The sequence below is a fragment of the Gossypium arboreum genome, chromosome 5, assembly GCF_025698485.1.
Source record: "Gossypium arboreum isolate Shixiya-1 chromosome 5, ASM2569848v2, whole genome shotgun sequence".
Lineage (NCBI taxonomy): Eukaryota > Viridiplantae > Streptophyta > Magnoliopsida > Malvales > Malvaceae > Gossypium > Gossypium arboreum.
The window spans coordinates 7,272,496-7,294,857 of record NC_069074.1 but is presented as its reverse complement, the minus strand read 5'-3'; the positions used below and the strand labels follow the sequence as shown (position 1 = coordinate 7,294,857).

General features: G+C 29.6%; 1 protein-coding gene and 1 pseudogene across 1 annotated transcript; one reads left to right on the top strand and one right to left on the bottom strand.

Annotated features, from left to right (window-relative positions):
* The first annotated feature begins 3,484 nt into the window (after window positions 1-3,484).
* On the top strand, window positions 3,485-4,411 carry LOC108452800 (CLAVATA3/ESR (CLE)-related protein 46). The gene is made up of 3 exons (XM_017750591.2): window positions 3,485-3,813; window positions 3,933-3,997; window positions 4,108-4,411. Exons 1-3 carry the CDS (start codon window positions 3,615-3,617, stop codon window positions 4,183-4,185), a joined length of 342 nt encoding a protein of 113 aa, XP_017606080.2. The 5' UTR covers window positions 3,485-3,614; the 3' UTR covers window positions 4,186-4,411.
* Window positions 4,412-5,004: 593 nt separating this feature from the next.
* Window positions 5,005-21,014, bottom strand: LOC128293206 (inner membrane protein ALBINO3, chloroplastic-like; annotated as a pseudogene).
* Between the last annotated feature and the right edge of the window lie 1,348 nt (window positions 21,015-22,362).

The window sequence follows — 22,362 nt, the reverse complement described above, 5'->3', positions numbered from 1 at the left end:
ATTTATTTTAATTACTAAATCTGATCGTTATCAGTGGAAAATGCAAGCACGAAAGAAATTGAAGCCCCTGTGGTTTTTCAAATATAAATACATTTTAGTTCATGAAAAGGAGAAAATATTAAAATTATACTAAACGCAAAAACCTAAAATATGCCCCAAACTTCTTTATTTTTTGGTATACTTATAATTTGGTCTTTCTATTTTTAGATTTTAAAATTTAGACCCAAATATTAATCTTATTCAAATTTTCCTTATAAATTTGCTGGTTTAATATTTGAAATTAAAAGAAAAAACCACTTAATAACCTTGTAAAAAAATGACATTTTGCAATGAACCTTAATTTGAAAAAAATAATGATGTTGACAATAGAACATATTTTAAAATTTAAAAAATAAAAAAATTAAATTACGTACATATGCAAGTGTTATAGTTACTAAAATTTTTGAAAAAGAAAATATCTATGAAAAGCCCATCAACTTCTTGTTCTAAACTTAAAACTTGAAAGTAGCTTTACTGATAGATCACATACTTGCCCACCCAAAAAAAGGCTCAATTTACAGGTCTCTTTTGGACCTTTAAATCCAGGGCTTCATATTAGGCTTGGGGAATAGGATTTGGACCTTTTACTGTGATTTTGAAACGCCCATAAGGCTGAAATATATAGTAAAGGTGGTAATTGGTAAGAGATTTTCAGGTGATTTGAATGGTTTATTACCAACATATTTCATAAAAGTCAAGATTGCATATGATGGACACTTGATTTGGACGTATTAATTAGAAAAGGATTAGACTAATCTGTAAACCCACTTTGCGATTTATGGTACCCACTCTGAAAATTTAAACTAATTTCAATTACACAGGCTTTAGTCGTATATAGGCAATCTGCAAAATGATTACTTCTCTTTTAACTCATTTAATTCTTAAATTCATCAATAAAAAGTTATATTATAAATCTAAAATTCATAATTAAATTCGAGTATAATATTTTGTAATTACACAAAGGATGTATATTTGCGTAATTATTATAATTAGGAGTCCATCAAATTAGGTTAATTACACTTTTTAATTTTTAAGAAGAGTGAGAATTGAAGTAATTAAGTTGATAATTACACCCAAATCTAATTTTAAAAAATTACTTTTATATATGTCAAAAAATTACTTTTATACAATTTATAAAAATTATATTATAAGCATAAACCAGTACCAATATTTGGAATGGTTATGAGAAAAATAAATTTATATTATAAATCCTAAAAATTCATTATAAAAATAATTTGTGTTTTATAAAGTTATAAAAAATATTTAAATACTTAAAAATTTTAAAGTTATGGCCAAAAATTTTATTTTTATAATATATTTATTTATAAAAGTCAAAGCAAATAAATATGAACATAATTTATTTACCTACCCATGCTATATACTATCAAAATAATACACTTAATCGTAAAAAAATGTTATAATTTTTTATCAAAATTTAATTATAAAAAATAAATTTATAAAATTATGACAAAAATTATATTATTTATAAGTGTTATGAAAATTTTGGACAATTTGTAAATTTTTTATAAATGTTATATATTATAAATTTTATATTATATTTTTATTTAATTTACATATTATAAAGATATATAACCTAACATGAGTCTATCTTCAAATTAAGTTTATATAAATTTTTATAATTAAATTCACAAATTATTTGGACTATAAACCTAAATATTATAAGGTCGATGTTAATTACACAAATAAAAAATGTTTTCTTGCATCATATTATGAGGTATGATACCATTTGAAATAATGGTGCTAGATACAAACACCATGGACAACTTGCAAACTCTTTAATATGAGACATTCAGGGCTTTGGAATGTGGTTGAGAAGACATTTTTTATTCTAAAAAAATATTTATCATATTAACATCACTTTAGTATAGCATAAAAAAGCAATGTTGGGTCGTACTAGCATGTTGCATATTCATACCTTCAATCATATGTGGATTTGAAATGATCCATACTTCGAAAAGTACATAGAAGAATGATATTTTGACAATCTTAATGATGTAGGTTCAAATTCAGATAATTATGAATTCTATCAAGGATCAATAAATAATGATACGGAGCATACGTTAAATATTAAATAGGGGATAACCCAACAAACATGCAGTAAAACAATTAGATAAAATTGCATATGATCATTAGGTTTTTTTCTTGTTATTTTATTAGTAATCGTATTATCCATTAATTTTTTATATAATTATAATGCATATGATGATTTTAATTTTAATTTTTATTGTTTAGAAATTATTTTTATCATATTAATAATTTTTATAATAATTAATATTTTTAAAATATAAATTATATAATTATATAATTATAATTTGTACTACCAAATATGACATATATAACTACGATGTAAGTATATTAATACACTATATTAGTTAAACAAATTTAAAGAATTATAATTCTTTATAATTATAGTTTCTATTTAATAATTAAACTTTCATTTAATTGTTTTACAATATCAAAATAGACTCCTACCAAGCTATATTTAAAAAACAATTGTAGGGTTAAAACGATAGCTTTCGCCAATAAATGCTCTAAGGACAGTTAATTTAATTTATTAAATAAATTATTATTTTCGGTGTGAATTTAACAAATTAACTACAAATATTGTAATTAATATAAAAGGTAATTATTTGGTACGTGTGTATTTTTTAAAATATTTAATTTTAAATATTTTATTATAATCTATTTTTAATCTTTTATATTTATTTGTTAATGATAATGTACCAAATAATTTCTATAAATATAAAATTTTACTTAACAAAATCCTAAAATATTTTACCTCTCAGCATAAGAGTTTGAAAGAAAGTAATTTGCCTAGAGGAAAAAAATGGAAAGGCAGAGCGAACAGCTGGACATCCGAAAACAACTTTCTTTTTCAAAAAAATTACCCCCCGTCCCCCCACCTTGCAGTTTCCATGATAATCTTAAGGAAGTTTTTAACATGGAAACATCATGACAGAATGCACGCGTCAGTAAATGCATGAAAACGCACCTGCCTGAAAGCAAACTACCAACCATAAGCACCTGATCGAAGGCATATAAAACTTCCAGCAACTCAATCCACAAGCATTCTCGGTCATCGTGCATCTGAAAAATTATGCAGCCTTTGATATATATATATATAATACAGATATTGACTTGCTTTTTTCCGCCAGTGACTTATCATTTTCTAAACTAGTGACATGAATCAATGATAAAGGCTGCTAAACGAGCTTACCTGGTAAGTCTTCAAAAGTTTTCAGTGCACAATGGGGGGTGTAAATTTGCACAAATAGCGGCATACAGCAACTCAGGAGCCGCATTTGCATTGGTGGGTCCCGACACCCATGCCGACAGCAATGCTCAAAGCACTCAACAAAAAATTAATACTAGCATAGCACAGTATGTAGTTATAAATATATATATCATGGAAGCAATGATCACCGAGGAATGATAACATATAAGTCAATTCCTAATAACTAGAAACAGAGAGATTTCTCAATCCAGTATATAATGGCATAGGATTCCCCAGCACCTTTAACAAAACATTCCTACATCTATTTTCAAGTTTGGCTATGATTACAGTAAATGTATCAGATAAATTGCTCCTTCATAGTTGTAAGAGCCCCCCACAACAGACCAGAGAATGCAGCACATGTCACCACCTTCATAAGATGAGAGAGCAACTTCTAATCTGTCTTCTACTAGCATGGCTCCTGCTTGCTGTTTCTCAGCTCCAGGGCTCCCAAATTAATGTTCAAGCTATTGAATCAGGCAAAGCTCTCTCTCTCTCTCTCTACTTTTTGTTTACAGCAAAATGCATTGCATGCAACTATATGAAGCCGGCTTCACATACTGGTTTAGGTTCTAAACTATTTACCTTTTTCTATCAGTGCCAACAGTTCGCTTCAAGTTCAGATCTAGAAGCCCCATGCCAAGGCCACGTTTACCTAACTGGGTAAGCACTGAGTACTCTCTTCAGTTTGAACTATCGTATTTATCTTAGCTAGTATAAGAAAATCCATTAACTAAATACTTCTTGCTACTAAATGATTAAAAAAAAAACAGGTTGAAATGAAAAAGATTCATAAATCCCCATCTGGTCCCAACCCAGTAGGCAATCACCATCCACCATCTAGGCACTGAGACAGTGGAAGCAATGGCCAGCATAAATAGAATGAGGTAAACATGATTTGGGTTGGAGGTCAGATGTCATCATGTAGACTTCTTTTTTATGCTTGAGACAAAAATGAATTTTACTTTTATGATTCATGTCAGAAAACATGTATTGTTGTAATATTGTGTGCTCCTATTCTCCATTTAAATGAGCTAGCTCTGGCTTACACTAATAAAGATTAGTTTGCTATGAGAAGGAATGTTTGGTTTTCTTCATTCAGAAGGTATCCTATCTCTTAGTTATGATACTCTGCATAACAATGCTTCTAGTACTTGCAGGTAAGATAAGCCTGAAATGATACGTTACACTATGCATGCAGAAAGAACAATTGATCCTTAAGCGACTGAAACTATATAAAAGAAAAATTGACAAATATTCATGTGATAGGAAATAAATTCTAAACTAAACATACACCCCAGTTCAGTGGTTCAAATCATATCAGAGGAAGCAATGAATGCATAACTATCTACCACTCCAAGATTACTGTTAACAAATAGCTTAACAAGCCACAGAATAAAAGTGTTATTTTAGTGTTTACACAGAGGAACAAAATATTCCTAATTAGAGAAATGCTGAAATATGAAAAGATATGGGCCATTTAGAGCATGGACGTGGAGTTTTTTAGTCGAACAATTTTCTTTTTCATGATTTTGCAATAAATCTCAAAATGAATGTGCCACCATAAAAACAGTCAATATACTAAAAATAATATAATTCCTATATATTCAGGACTCTACCATAAACTACAACAATTCAGTATATAATCCTCCTATACAGCATGCTTCTGCTTAGATCTCTTGCTTCATCTTGGCTAAGAATATTAGGAACCTGTTGCTTGCACTGGAAGCATATGCTTCATCAAGAGCCTCATCACCCTGATGGAAACTTCAAATTAGATATTTTGCGGATAAGGTTCAGATTTGCACAATCTAAAATGGTGAAATATTAGAAAACAACATTACAGCTGCACATCAATATACCAAGCTTCTTCCTAAAAGCCTAAAGTTGAATGTTTCCAGATAAAGAAAAGCAAAACCTCCCAATACCTGTAGAGAGTACTACATTTCAAATACGTAATTCAAATTTAGATTAATTCTTCAAGTTTAGAACAAGAGACTGAACAATGCTATTTTAAAACCAACCACCGTCATCTGCTGAAAATTAATTTTTGCATATAAGACAAATAATTTGTGATTGCAGTCCAATGTCCCATCCTCTTGTTGCCAATTAATTCTCCTAGCATGCTCATGCTTGCACACACATGCTCACAAAAGCAACTATTTGATTTTACTACATAGTTCAATCAGTGTTGGATGTACAGCAGTGGAACCCACCTACTAACACCACAAATTCAAAATTTTGTGATCATGATCATGCTGCCATAAACATGCAATGCAGACAAACATCAGCTCTCTCCAACTATGACTAGCTTTCAATGTCATTATTTGTTTCTTTATTGCTGTCCTAAGTGACAAGTTTAGAAAGTGCACACATGACAGCAAAAAAGTAGTACTGTTCCCGCAAATGAAGCCGTACAATTCAACTTGCAAACAATATTAACACCTTACACCCACGGTCCCACTTTGAAAACTCTGTTATACATGCAATTTGTATCTTCTTGAAAGTGATAAAAGAATATGGCAAGTTCAAGAAGGTTGTAATACTAGTCCACTATCTACTCTACTTTGCATTGGGATCAGTACACATCACAATCATGTACTCTTTTGAAAACTCTGTTATACATGCAATTTGTATCTTCTTGAAAGTGATAAAAAAATATGGCAAGTTCAAGAAGGTTGTAATACTAGTCCACTATCTACTCTACTTTGCAGTGGGATCAATACACATCACAATCATGTACTCTTTTTCAATAGAAAAAGTGATCATATTTTTTCTCCTCTCATTTATGGTGTAAACTGTATGAGAAATTCCAAAAACACGTTTGGAGGCTCAACCTTCTACAATCTACATAGCCTCTAGACACTAAAACTATAAATTTACATTGCCCTTTGGACATACAGTTTGTCTGTATGTAGCTTAATATTAAGGCGTACCTTGTAACAGCAAGTTTGGGTGTTCCAACTCTTAAAAAGTAATGATGTTCTCGTAAACAAGTAATCAAGAAGACTAGAACAAGCCACATGCCTACACTACATTTAATAGGAAAACATGCAGATGTGGAAATCTAGGGGATGGCTGATCAAATTCAAATCCAGAGGGAATCAGATGCAATGAAATGGAAGTAATAAGGTACCTGGGAGGCTTCATGACCTCCATTGAAACAAATCGAAAGACAACAGGAAGCACAGGTAAAACAAGGTATGCAACAGTATGCCGACCAATAGTGGATGACCATTCTGCATGACACCTCATATGTTAGATAACCTTATCAAAGATTCAAACCTAAAACCAGAACAACATCTCAGTGCATTGTCAACAGAAGCTATATCTGAAATCTCGACTTTGCCATTCTACATTTGATCTCACCTATGCCCAATGCAGTTAAATTATATCTTTACAAATTAGTGGCTATTCCAATTACTGTTTTTCATCCATTGCAATCAAAGGTGAAACAGAATCAGTGGCTTTGAATCTTTGATATATCAATAGATTTTCAGGAACAACTAGAGGATTGTCTCGAATAAGCAAAGTAACCAAAAAAGAGAACTGTTAAACTTATAAGTTTGGAAAGTAAGCTTATTACCACAAATGGAATAAGCCAAGAAATCACAGACCCACATTGCCGAGCAGCAACTGTAGTTGGGCCACCCAAAGAAGGGATCCAAAAGGAACCTTCGGTCCACTGACCCTTTGAGTTATAGAAGTTTGCATCCATCAGCAATGAAAGTTATTTAACATCCAAAAGATTTTTCCTACATCAAACACAATGCCCATGCTACATCCACCACTATAATACCTCATTTGCCACGTTTGAAAGAGCTTGAAACAGGCATATCCAGACTGGAATACTGGCTAAAGGTGGGAAACAACCTGCAGATATGAACGAAAAAGATAATACTGAGCACCACCTTGTGAAACTAAATGCCATATGACCTTCAAAAATAAACAGTGACAAGGCCCAAAGAGAAAGAATGGCACAAGAAACCTTTGCATTATCAATTCATAATTCTTTTTTTTGATATAATAATACAAACGCCTAATTTCAAGTTAATTGCTACACCACCATCATAAATTTCACTAAAAAGCTAAGACATCAAAGAAGCAAAGAATCATCTTTCCATAAATTTGATGGAATATGAAAAATAAACAGAATCCAAATGATTAATCAAAAGGATACCTGCCTGAGAATTAATCCTAGCCTACTTACACCGCTACACGAGCAAGATGTTTCAATTTGTATTCCTCCTAACTAACACAAAAGATAACAGTTAAACTAAAAAGTAAATACTCAAATTCAAACTCCATCATTACATGGTTGCCTGCATATCTTTTTTTGATAGCATCTATTTTTGGTTGAAGATTTTGCATAGCTAGTATTGATTCCACGCCTAAACATGTAAAAACCATCGCCAAGTAATAGTTAACTACCGAATAAAAAAAGTCAAGACCAAAGTTAATGTAACGTCCCCTAACCCTATACCGTCGTCGGAACAGGGTTACGAAATATTACCAGTCAGTATAGTCCAATTTTAGTCATTAATTAAAATAAATATTCATACTCATCCTAGTTTTAAGATGTCGTCCATTTAATGGGCCCTCGCGGTCCAATATGGACAGTAAATTCAATTTGGAACTAATTTAGAATCAATACGAATTTTTTTTTTTATATTTCAAAATTCATACTATATACCGTTGCCAACCATAATTTACTTATTTCATCAATACTTTTACAACTTAAATGACTCTCATTAAACATCCTAGGTACATGCCATTATCAATACTCAACATACTTTACCTCATTGAATTCGGGATCGGCCTGGAATGCTGATTCAACAGTCTAGCCTTAACTTAACTGCATGACGAAACAAACCGACGTTGAGTATACACTCGATGGTATTTCTATAATCCGAACACTTGATAATATAACAATTAAACTTAAAATCACAATAACAAATATAACTATTCATTTATTTATTTTATAGATAAGTTTCATTTACTTACCATAAAAATTCTATACAAGCCATATAACAAACACAACAACATATTTGCTCAATTCTTTTCATTTGCTTACCGTATAAACTTTTTACAATATATTCATAATTCATTTGTATTCACACTTTACTTCTTAACAATATACCATTTTAATTCATTCTAACATCAATCATCATCCATTTGAATTTCACTCATTTTATGAACCTTTTGGTTCATGTTTTCAATCTCATATCTCAATTTCAATTCTCAATTCAATTTCTCATTTCATTCCAATAGCTCAATCAATCAAATTCACTCGATTTATCTTTTCACTTATTTACCCCTATTAACAAGACTCGGACTCTGATAGATACGTGGATTCCTCCCAAACACACCAGAATATCCAACCCAAACACACCCGAAATATTATAAATCCTCCATAACACACCAGTATATCATATCCTCCCAAACACACCAATAAGGCATTAAATGCCTCTTCAGATAAACCAAGTATATAATAATGAAACATCTTCTCGGCGAACTACAAATCTCCTCATCACATCATAAATCCAATGGCATGCCATTTGTATCCAATCTGTCCGACATCGTTAATAGGGTATTTGATTCACTTTCTCAATTTAATAAATCTTTCATCAATATACCATTCTAATAATCACATATATTCACACATTTTCATAATTTCATATATTTTCATTCAATTCAACAAATATATTTCAATTATTCACATTAATTCATAATTCAATACAATTCAATTCACTTTTCAATATCAAATATTCAATTATCACAAATCTCATATATTCATATCAATTCCCTTATATTCCAATCAATATAATTTTTCAATATAACATTCATTCAATATTCAAATTTTACACAAATCATATATATAATACATATTTCAATCAATATAAATTCAATCAAAATGATTTCAATCAATATAAATTTGATAAATTCATCACATACCAAAATCAATCCATTTCAATTGTAAAACATCATAATTCTAACACTAACAATTGTAATATGTATATAAATATAACAATTAATGACTGAGTTCGGATTATAGAAATACAAACCGTAATTTTCAAGCTAACTCCCGTTGACTTTGTCTTGTCCTTCCTTAGCCGAGATTTTCGGTACCACATTGACTATTAAAGTTTAAAGCTTCAAAACCTTGATTTTCCCTTTTCTCCCTTTCTTTCCTTTCTTTCTCCCCTGTTCTTCTCTGTTTCGTTTGCCTTTTTTTTTCTTTTTCATTTCTTTTATTTCATTTATTTCTTTATTTTATTATTAAACTATTATAATATTTATTATTTATACATGTGTATATTTATTAATACACATGTATTAATTTTTCACCTTACACTTGTCATAACTTTTATTTATTTAATTAATTAATATAAAATAATATTAATATAATATACTTTAATTATTATTATTTTACTTATAAAATAAGTAAATACACATGTATAATACATGTGTACTATTTATATTTGTACACATTTAACTTATTTTAACCATACATTTGTCACCCTTTTGACTTATTTCTTATTTAGTCCCTTCACTTTTCTTTATTCTATAATTAAACTTTCACACTTAATTCAATTTAATCATTTCCACTAATTACTCTTAATTAAGCTAAATTTACTTAATTAAAGTCTAATTAACCATTCAATTGACTTCGTAAATATTTTTAATAAATATTTACGAATCTATTTTTTTAGAAATGGAGACCCGAAAATTCACTTTCCCGATAACCGTAAAATTTGGGTCATTACAATTCTCCCCCCTTTAATGAATTTCGTCCTCGAAATTTACCTGAAAAGAGGTAGGGGTATAAAGGTCTCACTGTTTCTTTCGGTTCCCATACTGCTTCATCAGTATTGTAACTTCACATTGCAATCTAGTATCTCAATCGATTCTTCTTCTTCATACAATGAATCAATTTAAATTTCAATATCCCTTGTCAAGCTAACATATAAGAGATTTGACCTACATTTTCTGAGCATCACAAATTTTGTGTAGCTTCGGAGGTGAAGCCAATCAATTCATTATCGACTAACTCTTTCTATAATTTTAGGTACCCAAGCAGAACGAGAATCCGACCTTTCTTTTTCAATCTCTTCCACTCTTATTCAATTTCACAAATCAAACAGCCTTGTATTTTTATTTTCTCACCATATTCAATTAGATACTGTGAAATTTTACATTTCAACATGTAGAGCTTCATGCAGTGCGGTAAACTATTATTACATACCTCAAACTTCTTATATTTGTTCTAGAGTCAGAATATAAACCATGTATTTCAATCAGAAATAATAAAAATTACCATACCATGAATCTAACGATTTCAAAAACCCATATTTCAGACAGTTATTAAGTAAGAAATTTATTCATACCAGAACAAAATATGCAGACTTCACCATACCTTTGATGATCATTCAAATATCATCTTTCTTTTTGAAGATAGAGATGATTTCAATCCAAACCCATATAAATTCTATTCCAGTTCCATTCTATTATCATCATTAGTTGTAACAGTTCTGAAGGTATCTGTATTTGATATAAACATTTATATACAAGTTCAAACTACCGTTTTTCATTCCAAGTCATCACCACATCTGCTTCGAATCACAGTACAACTTATTTCTTCCAAAATGCATAGACATGTTACTACTATAAATTTCATACAAAAATCTTCTGTATAAGTTTCTGAATTCTTTGGTACAGCTTCTATCTCTACATAACAGGCAATCATTAGATTCAATCTAAAATATTTAATCAAAGGTCATTTGTATACTATACCCATTTAACCGATAACTCGTTATCACATTTTTGAGCTTTGCAGACCTGTTGTAAACAAGTCAGTTTAACTTTTATCTCAACTACACTTGAGCCATCATCAAGTAATAACAGTCGGATGTCCATAGCTTATAACACAAAACAGAACTTTCAATTCTAAATATACATACCTTCATTTACCTTTTCCGGATGATAATCAATTATCATTTCTTGATCTTTTAATGCAAGAACAATAACTATTATTTCTAAATCAAGTATCAAATAATTCGTCTCATGTAATTCTAACTTTCCAAAATATAATTTATTAGTTTTCTTTTTTGCATCAAAACACTGCTATCTCTGTAAATCACAAGTTTCTTGACTGGATTTCAGACTAAACCAAAACAAATACTTTAGTTAACTGAGTTTTCAACTAATCAGAACCTTGCTAACGTCTATCAGATCATTCCAATTCCACATCTTTCTATATATTTTTCACTATCATTTCAGTCACAAAATCTATAGCACATTCAACTTCTTCAATCAACAGTAGTTCGGGCAACTGTTCTGGAAACACATCAGAACTCTCTCAACTATTGTCACTGATTTAAACCTTAACTTGAATACTTTAATATTCAATACATAAGCAAGGTAAATACCATGACCCCTTTCTGGCATATATCTGTGTCGGCATGTTCAATATCACAATAGACATTTAGTTCAATCTTCTCTGATTCAACAAAACATTTCATCATCTTGATCTTGCAACATATTATACTTGTGCTTATAATTTATCACAAACATCGTGCAAAATTAACCAGTCCATTCTCAGAATCACATCGAACAATAATAATATCAAATCGACCAGAAAACAGTACCTTAGTATCATTATCATATAGTTCATACAGATTCTATCAATCAATAAATACTGACCTGGAAATTTGATACTTCAACCAAAAATTCAACGAACTCAACAGGAAAATCTTTAATGGATGCTGTAATGACATTCGACAGAGAAATATCTTCTTTTATACGATTAACATATGCCGTGGCTAATGTTCATGCTCTAGATTTTTCAGTGAAGTCCTTTATCACACTTCGACTATCACCCATATTTCCGAAGTTACAGAGTAATCTACCTCTGATAGCTGTGTTACTCGGTCTTGAATTCTGAATAATATCTTTTCAACTTTCCTCGAGCAATCACTAAAATAATAATAAGAAGAATCATGTCTAACACATATTCCATTCCTTATTCTATATTATCCAGCTTCTGTCTTCATTTAAACCATCTTCAAACCATTTGTATCATACGATTTCTATCGGAATACACCCTCTGCTATACTTATTCAATCAAACAAATTCCCTTCATACATCGTTACGATCATATGATCCTGTTTAAGCTTCAAGAATTCTGTACATTTTTTATCAAGAAATCTCCAACTGATGTATATATCTTTCAGAACTCATCTCAGAAAATTTCCAAATAACCCTTTCTGAATCACAACAGAAATCAATATTTTCCACACGGCAAGTGAATCTTTTAATGAAATATCATACCTTTCTAACATTTAATCGTTGAACAGAATAATTCATTTACAATCCCGATAATATTCTCTAACTAGATTTCAGTTCTTTCAAAACCATTTTCAGCTTTAATTCTCAATTCATCCACACTATATTTACGAAGTATTAGCAACAGATAACTTACCCGTTTAGACAAACTCCTACCTTGAAGCACTTCGGGAACCGATTGAGAAACAGGAGGGGTAGATGTCGTAGCAGATACAATTTCTTCTATTCACTGTGCAGCATTAGTTATAATTCTAAACAGTTATATATTATCTATTTCTCTATTATTTCATCAGTCAACATTCAATAATTAATTACTTATTGAGTTAATACTCAATATTACCGATTCAGTTTTCATTTAATTCACCAAACTATTCATCTCCAGTATATAATTCGTAATCAATGCCATCGATATGTTCATCTAACATTTCAACTATAAAAAGTACCAAACAAATATATCAGCATCTGATCCCGACTCAATTTCGACTCAATCATGGCATGTACCTCCAGAATCTTTTCAGTACTTGACTTAATCCTAGAATCGGCTAAACTCGGTTAGCTCTGATACCATTAAATGTAACGTCCCCTAACCCTATATCGTCGTCGGAACAGGGTTACGGAATATTACCAGTCAGTACAGTCTAATTTCAGTCATTAATTAAAATAAATATTCATACTCATCCTAGTTTTAAGATGTCGTCCCTTTAATGGGCCCTCGCGGTCCAATATGGATAGTAAATTCAATTTGGAACTAATTTAGAATCAATACGAATTTTTTTTTTATATTTCAAAATTCATACTATATACCGTTGCCAACCATAATTTACTTATTTCATCAATACTTTTACAACTTAAATGACTCTCATTAAACATCCTAGGTACATGCCATTATCAATACTCAACATACTTTACCTCATTGAATTCGGGATCGGCCGGAATCTTGATTCAACAGTCTAGCCTTAACTTAACTGCAAGACGAAACAAACAAACATTTGAGTATACACTCAATGGTATTTCTATAATCCGAACACTTGATAATATAACAATTAAACTTAAAATCACTATAACAAATATAACTATTCATTTATTTATTTTATAGATAAGTTTCATTTACTTACCATAAAAATTCTATACAAGCCATCTAACAAACACAACAACATATTTGCTCAATTCTTTTCATTTGCTTACCGTATAAACTTTTTACAATATATTCACAATTCATTTGTATTCACACTTTACTTCTTAACAATATACCATTTTAATTCATTCTAACATCAATCATCATCCATTTGAACTTCACTCATTTTATGAACCTTTTGGTTCATGTTTTCAATCTCATATCTCAATTTCAATTCTCAATTCAATTTCTCATTTCATTCCAATAGCTCAATCAATCAAATTCACTCGATTTATCTTTTCACTTATTTACCCCTATTAACAAGACTCGGACTTTGATAGATACGTGGATTCCTCCCAAACAGACCAGAATATCCAACCCAAACACACCAGAATATCCAACCCAAACACACCCGAAATATTATAAATCCTCCATAACACACCAGTATATCATATCCTCCCAAACACACCAATAAGGCATTAAATGCCTCTTCAGATAAACCGAAGTATATAATAACAGAAACATCTTCTCGGTCGAACTACAAATCTCCTCATCACATCATAAATCCAATGGCATGCCATTTGTATCCAATCTGGTCCGATGCTGTTAATAGGGTATTTGATTCACTTTCTCAATTTAATAAATCTTTCATCTGTAACGCCTCCACACCCGAGACCGTCGCCGGAGTCGAGTATGAGGTGTTACTAAGCTTAGTTTAACATTTTTAGAACTTTGAATTATTTGTTTCTACATTCACAGCTTTTAAGCTACTTGCGTCATAGTCACAAGAAAAATCATATCTCGAGTTACGAAACTCGAAATTAAGATCCGTAAATTTTTCCTGAATCTAGACTCATAAAACTATCTACTAATTTTTTTCTAGAATTTTTGGTTGAGCCAATTAGTACAGTTTATTAGTTAAAGTTACCCCTGTTTCAAGACTCGACTGGTCTGACCTCTGTTTACTACGAACCACATTTCTCTCTATACAAAATTCATATGACTATGAGATTTGTTTATACTAAAACTAGACTCAACAAGGATTCTGAGGATATAAAATACACCACCTAATTATATCTTTACAATTTATGGTGAATTTCTAAAGTAGGAACAGGGGATTCAGAAACTGCTATGACTCTGTTTCACTAAAATTAAAATATCTTCTAACATATACTTCCTTTACTTGTTTCATTTGTTTCATGTGAAACTAGACATAATAAGCTTCAATTTGATATGTATTTCACCACCAAATTCAATTTCTATGATTTTAGTAAATTTTCAAACTCGCGTTAGTGTTGCTGCGGTATTCTGTTTATGGTAAATTTCATCCTTTTATGAGTTTTATGCACTAAGTATCTTAATAGTTTTCCTTAACATCAAACATAATCTAAACTAACCATTTTCATAATTTATCATTATCAAGCATTTCCTCAACCATTTCACAACCATACCATAAGATCATTTACACAAAATGGGTATATTGCTATACATGCCATACTTAAATTTACAAGCCATTTACCAAAAATCTTCGGATAGTGTGGTGAGCCTTCGACCTATCCCGACTCTCGAAATGGCTTATCCAAAACTACAATGAGTAAGAAGGAGGAGTAAGCATAAATGCTTAGTAAGTTCATATGCAAATAATAAGTAACATAACAAACAGTTATACCGTCAACATTAGCATACATCACTAAAACACATATCACATTTTAATCATTCTTCATCATCTTATTACCTTATCGTGGTTGTATCAATACTCAACCCGAGGGTTAAATACATACCTGTCCAAAATATCCATTTCATATCACTTACCAATACGTCTCTTTACATCTCGAAATTTTCCTCCATTTGAGTAGAACTTTACCCGTTGAACACATCGAATATAATTCGGATACATGGATAACTTGCACATAAGTGCCATATATGCAATCAAGCAATCATGTAACCCGCCCATAAGCGAACTCGGACTCAACTCAACGAGCTCGGGCGTTCGCATCCATAAGTGAACTCGGACTCAACTCAACGAGTTCGGATGCCTAGTTACATCTCACGAACTCGGACTCAACTCAACGAGTTCAGACATTCGCATCCATAAGTGAACTCGGACTCAACTCAACGAGTTCGGATGCTCAACCATCCTAGTGACATGTCACTTGTATCCTAATCTATTCCTAAGGTTCAAACGGGCTTTTTCCTCGAACACTTATCCTTGTCGTCTTGGTACCAAAATACAAAGATTTTGCAATTTAGTCCACAATCTTTTCTTTTCCTCGATTGAGGTCGATTCCACGTCTTTCTTGATTATGGAGCTTGGAAGCTTGAAACAAACCCTAGCTATGGAGAACCCTTGAAATTTCGGCCTAATGAAGAAGATGGACAAAAATTGGCTTTTAATTTTGTTTTTAATTCATTTTAATAACTAAATGACCAAAATACCCTTACTACTAAACTTTCCAAAAATTCCTTCCATGTCCTAATTTTGTCCATGAACTTAAAATTGGTAAAATTGCTATTTAAGACCTCCTCATTAATATTCCAAAACAATTTCATACTAAAAACTTCTAGAATGCAAGTTTTGCAACTTATTCGATTTAGTCCCTACTTTCAATTTAAGCACTTTAGGCATAGAATTTCATCACGAAATTTTCACACAATCATGCAATCATATCATAAACATCAAAATCATTGTAAAATAATTATTTCTATCTCGGATTTGTGGTCACGAAACCACTATTCCGATTAAGCCCTAATTTAGGATATTACATCATTAATATATCATTCTTGTAATAACCCGAAATTCAAGGGCACCGGAAAAGTGAGTTATAGGGCCTCCGTCTTAGTGAAATAAGTTCGAAAATAATTATTAAAAATATTTATGAGCCTAGTGGTGTGTCTAATTAGGATCTAATTAGGTGAATTTAGCTTAATTTAGAGTAAGTAATAAAAAGGATTAAATTGAATAAAGGGTAAAAATTTAATTATAAAGCAATAGAAAATAAAAAGGATTAAAATGGCAATTAAGCCATTGACTACAAATGAGGCGGCATATTGGTGAAATAAAATCAAAGATTTTTTTTAGGTTTTATATATTATAATGATTATTATTATGGTTTTATATTAAATTATTATAATTATTAATTAACATTATGGTTTTATATTAGATTATTATTATTAGCATTATTATTAAATAAATTAAATAGAAGACAATTGTATGGTAATAAAATATACATGTGTAAGAATTGTATTGGTACAATTGTAATTTAAATATTTAATTACTTATAATTTAAGTATAAAGATATTTTATAATTATTAATTGTATTAATTAAATCATGAGATTTTTATTTGATAAGCAAATTAGATAATGACATTTGTAATAATATAAATATGTACACTTGTTATATAATTATTAATTTACTTAATATTAAAGTAAATGATATTTTAATATATGATATTAATACTATATTATGTTAATAAAATAATAAAGCATAAAAAGAATTAAGGAAACAAAAAAACAAAACAAAAGAAACAGAATCGAAGCAGGGAACAAAACGAAAACAGGAGAAGAAAAAGGGAAAGAAAATAAAAAGGGAAATTGGGATTTTAAAGCTTCAAGTTTAATTGGTAAGCTTAATTAAGTCCTTTTCTCTTAATTTTGATATTTTAGAAGCTTTAAAATAAGTTTTGAAGAAATTAAGTTGATAATTCAAGAGTTTATATGTTTCCAAATATGGTTCATGTTGGATAAATTATGGAATTAGGGATTTAATTGAATGAATTCTAAGTTAGAATTGATTAAGGGATTAAATTGTAAACTAGGCTATAAGTTTTATGTTGAAGGGACTAAATTGAAGAAATTTCGAAATTAGGGAAATATGCTGGAAATTTTATAGTTAAATATAAGTTTAGACAAAATTTGAATAGAAAAGAGAGTGAATTAGATTAAGAAAATAATTAAGTTTAGTTAGGATTAAATTGGGAATAAGGTAGGAATTGTTTAGAAATTTAATTATTTATTATAATTAATGCTGTAAATAATAATATAAATTACTATTATTTTCGTAGCCAACAAAGAACCTGAAACGTCAGCATCGAAAGGAAAGGAGAAAGTCATCGAGGACTAAAACGGGAGAATTACGGTGTGTATTACTATAATTCAAATTTTAATTATTATTGATTGCTGAAATTTTAATTGTTATGTATGGTAAGTAAGACTTGAGGTAAGTATGTGATTATTTGAAAAGTGTATTGATTGAAAAATAAATAAATAAATGGTGACAATTGTATGGTGTTGATGGTATACACTTGTGTGAAAATTAATTTGTATATGAATTAATATAATAGATATTTGAATTGAATGAGTATTGAAAATTTTGTGTAAGTTAAATTGAAATTAGAAAAGTAAAATAATACCCTATTAACTTGTCGGACTAGATTTGATACAAATGGCATGCCATTGGATTTGTGATGTGATGAGGAGATTGTAGTTCGCCGAGAAGATATTTCGTTATTATATACTTGATTTATCCGAAGAGGCACTTAATGCCTTCTTGGTGTGTTATGGAGGATTTAAAATATTCGGTGTGTTTGGGTTGGGCATTCGGTGTGTTTGGGTGGAAATCCGCGATATCTCATCATAGTCGAGCTTTGTTAATAGGGTAAATAATTGAAATGAAATTTTGAAAATGAGATTATTTGTTTTAGCACTATTGAAAAGTACGAGAAAGAATGTATGAACAAAATTATGAATTGAGTTAGTATGAGAAAAATGAATTATGAATTTAAGATTTATGAAGTAAAATAATTATATATAAAAGTAGTTTAAATAATTATAAAATTTATGGTCGATGTTTGTAATTTATTAATGTTAAATAGTCTTGATTTATAGTAATACCATTGAGTATATCCATACTCAACATGACGGTTGTTTCGTCATGAGTTAGTAGAAGTCAAGTGTCCCTCAAGATCCGAACAATCCCGACTCCAACACAAACTTGGTGATGTATATTTTCTTTTGGGTAAAGGTGGCATGTACATAGGTGTTGTTTAGTCACTTGAATATGTATATTACTTTGAGTAGTGAAGGATGAATTATAAGAGTTAGATGGTTAAATGAAATGGTAAGGAAAGTACATGATATTTTGATACATGAACATTAAGTCGTTAAATGAATGAAGTTTATAATCAATTTTGAATGATGCTATGATAGTTATTAAGTTAAAATTATGTTAATGATATAAATATTAGTTATATGAATGTGAAACATTGGTGTTGGTGATTTTAGTTTGAATTTGCAGGAGGTTTACGTAAAAATAAGCAGAAATGCTGCCGAAATTTTTTTATTAAAAAAAAAATTGGAATACTCGAACAAGTCCCGTTCTACTTTTAATACGTATTTGAATTTCGAGAGTTCAAGATAGTGACTTAATTATTATATTATACTATGAAAGTTATATTAATTGTAAATTATTCGTAAGTTGTCTGATATGTCCGGTAATGCTTCATAACCTTATTAAATGACGGTTTGGGGTTAAGGGTGTTACAATTCTAATAATCATATATATTCACACATTTTCATAATTTCATATATTTTCATTCAATTCAACAAATATATTTCAATTATTCACATTAATTCATAATTCAATACAACTCAATTCACTTTTCAATATCAAATATTCAATTATCACAAATCTCATATTCATATCAATTCCTCATATTCCAATCAATATAATTTTTCAATATAACATTCATTCAATATTCAAATTTTTACATAAATCATATATATAATATATATTTCAATCAATATAAATTCAATCAAAATGATTTCAATCAATATAAATTTGATAAATTCATCACATACCAAAATCAATCTATTTCAATTGTAAAACATCATAATTCTAACACTAACAATTGTCATATGTATATAAATAGAACAATTAATGACTGAGTTCGGATTATAGAAATACAAACCGTAATTTTCAAGCTAACTCCCGTTGACTTTGTCTTGTCCTTCCTTAGCCGAGATTTTCGGTACCACATTGACTATTAAAGTTTAAAGCTTCAAAACCTTGATTTTCCCTTTTCTCCATTTCTTTCCTTTCTTTCTCCCCTGTTCTTCTCTGTTTCGTTTGCTTTTTTTTCTTTTTCATTTCTTTTATTTCATTTATTTCTTTATTTTATTTCTTTATTTTATTATTAAACTATTATAATATTTATTATTTATACATGTGTATATTTATTAATACACATGTATTAATTTTCACCTTACACTTGTCATAACTTTTATTTATTTAATTAATTAATATAAAATAATATTAATATAATATACTTTAATTATTATTATTTTACTTATATAATAAGTAAATACACATGTATAATACATGCATACCATTTATATTTGTACACATTTAACTTATTTTAACCATACATTTGTCACCCTTTTGGCTTATTTCTTATTTAGTCCTTTCACTTTTCTTTATTCTATAATTAAACTTTCACACTTAATTCAATTTAATCATTTCTACTAATTACTCTTAATTAAGCTAAATTTACTTAATTAAAGTCTAATTAACCATTCAATTGACTTCGTAAATATTTTTAATAAATATTTACGAATCTATTTTTTTAGAAATGGAGACCCGAAAATTCACTTTCTCGATAACCGTAAAATTTAGGTCATTACAGTTAAATTCTAAACGCTTCCTTTTTCTAATAAAATGAGACCAAATTCAAACCTACGGCTTTGTCAAAGCAAATATAGCTATCTTGACAGTAACTGTAAGCAATTTGACCGGGAATACATTTGCGTAGGACATGTCTAATGCGGATAATCCATCTTTCAACACCTACATAATATAAATCAAGAAATAGTTGGTTAGCCAATTAATCAATTACTTGATTGATTCCTCGATTATGTGTTTATACGTAGGAGAGAAGCTTTACCTTAAGAACAAACTCTATCAAATGGAAGATGAAGCCGAAGCAGACGCCATTTATTTTTAGCGCGGCAGAGTCAGTGGACCAACTGCAAGAGCAGTTCCGGCGACAGTGTATAGGAGGCTCTCTGCTTTGGTAAAAAGTTTTTGCAAATCGGCGGATGAGTCGAGTGACGGGGAACCGGAGGGATGTCGTTGAAGATTTTCCTTTCCCTTTTTTTTTTTAACTATCCTTATTTTGATGATTCCTTGAAATGAAATTTACCACCAAAAGTTCCTGAGCGGGCATGTTTTCGGCCAGGCAGTCCTTCCTTACTCGAATGATAAAAGGGAAGGGAGAAAAAATTGTTCGTGCAGGTTGATTCGAGCCCATTTCGTCAAAATCAAAAATTTATTTTATAATTTAAATTATATTAGATTAATGGGTAAACTACACTCAAGGTCACTAAACTATTAGTATATTTATGTCTTGGTCACTCAGCTTTAAAAATTGTAAAATGGTCTTTAAACTATTTAAAAGTTTTCATTTAAGTCATTGAACAATTCAAAAATTTTATTTAAGTCACTAGGCTGAGAAGTTTTGTTTTAGAAAATTTTTTGATTAGCTAGCTCCAAACTATGATTCGAAGATCGGTAGATGGATCGGTATCTATCAACGAGTAGAAGAACATACCTTAGATCTTAATTGATCTGACGGCCAGTGTCGAAAATCAGAGAAGAAAGCTGTTTGGACTTTGGTTCGTAAATTCGTGACACTCAAAGCTATTTCATAAAAAAATTAAACTGTAGAAAAGAAGGTGAACTAGAACTTTTGATTAGTACAAACAGTGCGAACAGAGAAGGTCATACAATAGCAATTTTATTAGCCTAGTGACTTAAATGAAAATTTTCAAATATTTTAATGACCATTTTGTAACTTTTTTAAAATTGAGTGATCAAAATATAAATTTATTAATAGTTTAGTAATATCATGTATAGTTTACTCTAAATTAATTAAAATATTATGAAATTTATTTAATAAAAATTAGTTATTAAATAATAATTCTCTAGTAAAAAATATTAAAAATAATATTGGTCCCATAATAGCTATTCTTGGGGCTATGACAGCTTTCATCGTAGCATTGTAGGAATGAACCATTGCAAGGAATAAGCATTCAATCCCACAATTTTTTGCTCACAGTCGACTCTCTCGCTCGAAATAACAAGACTTTTTCTATTTATATATTTCTAATAAAGTTTAAATTTTTATAAAAGTTTATCAATTTAATAATTTATATATATTATATTTTTAACTTTTAATAAAATTTTAATAATTTCTAAAAGCTTTATAACATTTTAATATTATTTCCATAGTATTTTACCATTTTTAAAGTTTTAATAATTTAACATAAGTTTTTAATAATTAATTTAAAATTTTAAAGCTTAAATGCTAATTTAAAAGTTAATTAAACTATAGTTTTTGCATGTTACATTTTTCATCAATTATAATGTTATTACTTAATAGCTGGTTAAAAGTTTTAATAGAAAAAAATTCAGTACATTCAAATTAGGTGATTAATCAAATGTGGTTATAACTCTGGTTATCTAAATCAAGGAAACAAAATAAAAAAATTAATTCCACCACTCAGATTAATCCG